The sequence below is a fragment of the Stegastes partitus genome, unplaced genomic scaffold (genome assembly GCF_000690725.1).
Source record: "Stegastes partitus isolate 25-593 unplaced genomic scaffold, Stegastes_partitus-1.0.2 Scaffold326, whole genome shotgun sequence".
Taxonomy (NCBI): Eukaryota; Metazoa; Chordata; class Actinopteri; family Pomacentridae; genus Stegastes; species Stegastes partitus.
In genome coordinates, this window is record NW_007578057.1 from 419434 (window position 1) to 421469 (window position 2036).

At 47.5% G+C, this 2036-nt stretch overlaps 1 protein-coding gene across 1 annotated transcript in view; it reads left to right on the forward strand.

The window, feature by feature from the left end:
* The first annotated feature begins 966 nt into the window (after window positions 1-966).
* Window positions 967-2036, forward strand: part of plppr2a (phospholipid phosphatase related 2a) — a 51918-nt gene continuing 50848 nt past the window's right edge. The window contains exon 1 of the mRNA XM_008283755.1: window positions 967-1035. Within this exon, the coding sequence (XP_008281977.1) occupies window positions 967-1035 (69 nt within the window). The remainder of the gene's footprint in view (window positions 1036-2036) is intronic.

Genomic DNA, 2036 nt, shown 5'->3' on the forward strand with positions numbered 1-2036 from the left:
CATGCTTTGTTTTCCATGTACCAGCTATCGGTGTAACACTCACTGCAAGTACGCAATCATAATCGATGTTTAATCCCTTGTTTGACCATGAATTCAGCCCCATTCTGCAGGTTCACTCCTCCCTGGTTTGGATGCTGCAAAGCAAAAAAATTTACTTTTTTCGGGAAAGACGTGTCATATCTTTAGCGTTATGGAATTCTCCCATAGATTTCTATTCTGGATTTTTTTATTAAGTTGCGAGTCTTTCCATTATAACATCTCTGCAAGCACTTGTTAGCACTTAGCTTAGCAGCTCCTCTACCTCATCAACTATGTACCTCCGCACATCCTGTGAATGAACTGCACTACTTTACCACGTGACAGCAGCACTGATTCCATCCATAAAATATAAAACTGCGACATAATGTAATGATTTACATATAAAAGACAGAACTCGTCTGATCATGTGTTTGCTATTGTTCTGAGTAAACGCATGGCGCAGCGCGGGGAGGCAGATTGTGACAAAGTTTGCAGAATTTATTGACATGTTGTTGTTGTTGTTGTTGTTGGTATTCCCGGGGGGGCGCTTTGATACACGACGCTCCCAAATTCAACAAAGGAAAAGCAATTTCAGCGACTGCAACAGTAAACTGTGGAGTGTATCCCAGAGTGCTCAGAAACGGGTTCATCTTTCGTGCATGTGTTGAATATTCATGTATGCCAGCGTATAAATAAACAGCAGAAAGTGTCACAGAAACAATACGCTGAATGAAATAAAAGCAGCAGCGTGACGGTGCGGAGAGAGTAATTAGACGTCAGGGGAGGCCTGTGATAAGCTCGTTTGTCCTGAATGGATTCCTCTTAATCTTGCACTTTGACCTCAGACTAATAAGTAAAGTGACCCGACTCGTCTTCTTCTTCTTTACAGGATAGGGATACAGAAAGCTGGGCCGGTTCAAAGGGACGCTCGACGACACCGAGAGAGGGATGGCAGTGGAGGAGAAGCCGGGCGTGAAGAGCAGCAGCTCCATCGTCCCCTGCTTCCTGTTTGTGGAGGTGAGCGGCGCCGACAAACGTATCGGTCGCGCCGGAGAATGAATTTTCCCAATAATAGGGCCGATACGATCTCAACACAAAAGCCTCACCTCACTTTGCAGAGCTTGCAAAAAGGCTCGATTATATCTCCGCCGGTCACTTCTTGTTTCTCGATGCTTTCACGCTGACTCCTGGTTTATCTCTGCCGGTCCTGTTAGTGAGGAGAAACCTCTCTGGTGCTGAGATCTGATTCTCTACAACCCTCCCGCCTCCCCTCCAAGCTTGATGTACTTTCCTCTTCTCACTTCCCTGCAATCTCGGCCTCAGTGGTAAATATTTCAGGCCGAGCGGCGGAGTTTGGGACGGCTCCGCAAACATGCTGGCTGTCGCTGACACTCTCGCTCTGTGTCACACGGCTCCGGCACCAGGGGCAGCCGAGGCTTTATAAAGTGGCTACAGTTGTTCTGCGGCGTGTCGAGTATTTTCCAGCGTATTTGTGAACTGCATGATTCATGGAGGTGGTTGTGGATGTCACAGCAAAAGACAAGAGTGGGGTTTTTTTTGTTTTTTTTTTGGTAAAGCTGCCGTGCTGTGGGATTTGCAGTCGCGTTGTACGGATCACGCCAAAGGTCATCGTCTGTGGTAGACTGAGATTGCTCAGACTAACACACACACACACATGTACCGCTTCATCCCCTGTGGAAAGCGTGCTCGACATTGTTTTTTTTTTTTTTGCGAGCAGCCAGACAGATGACTCAGAGGGCAGTGGAAGTCCCAGAGCTTTCACCAAATTGTAACTGAGGTGGAGAAAGGCATGAACTGGTGAGGTAATCAGACGGCCTGTAATCTAATTAGACACACCAAGCGGTCCAGAAGCTCATTGGCTTCAACTAAGCCGGCCGTCAGCTTTTACAGCTGGAGGACCCGGCGCGTTCACAGCGATGTTCTGTAACGGATAAGAGGGAGCCGTGTGCATCGTTGCATTGCAGGTGCAGGTGCAGATGTTGCATCATGTTGTATTT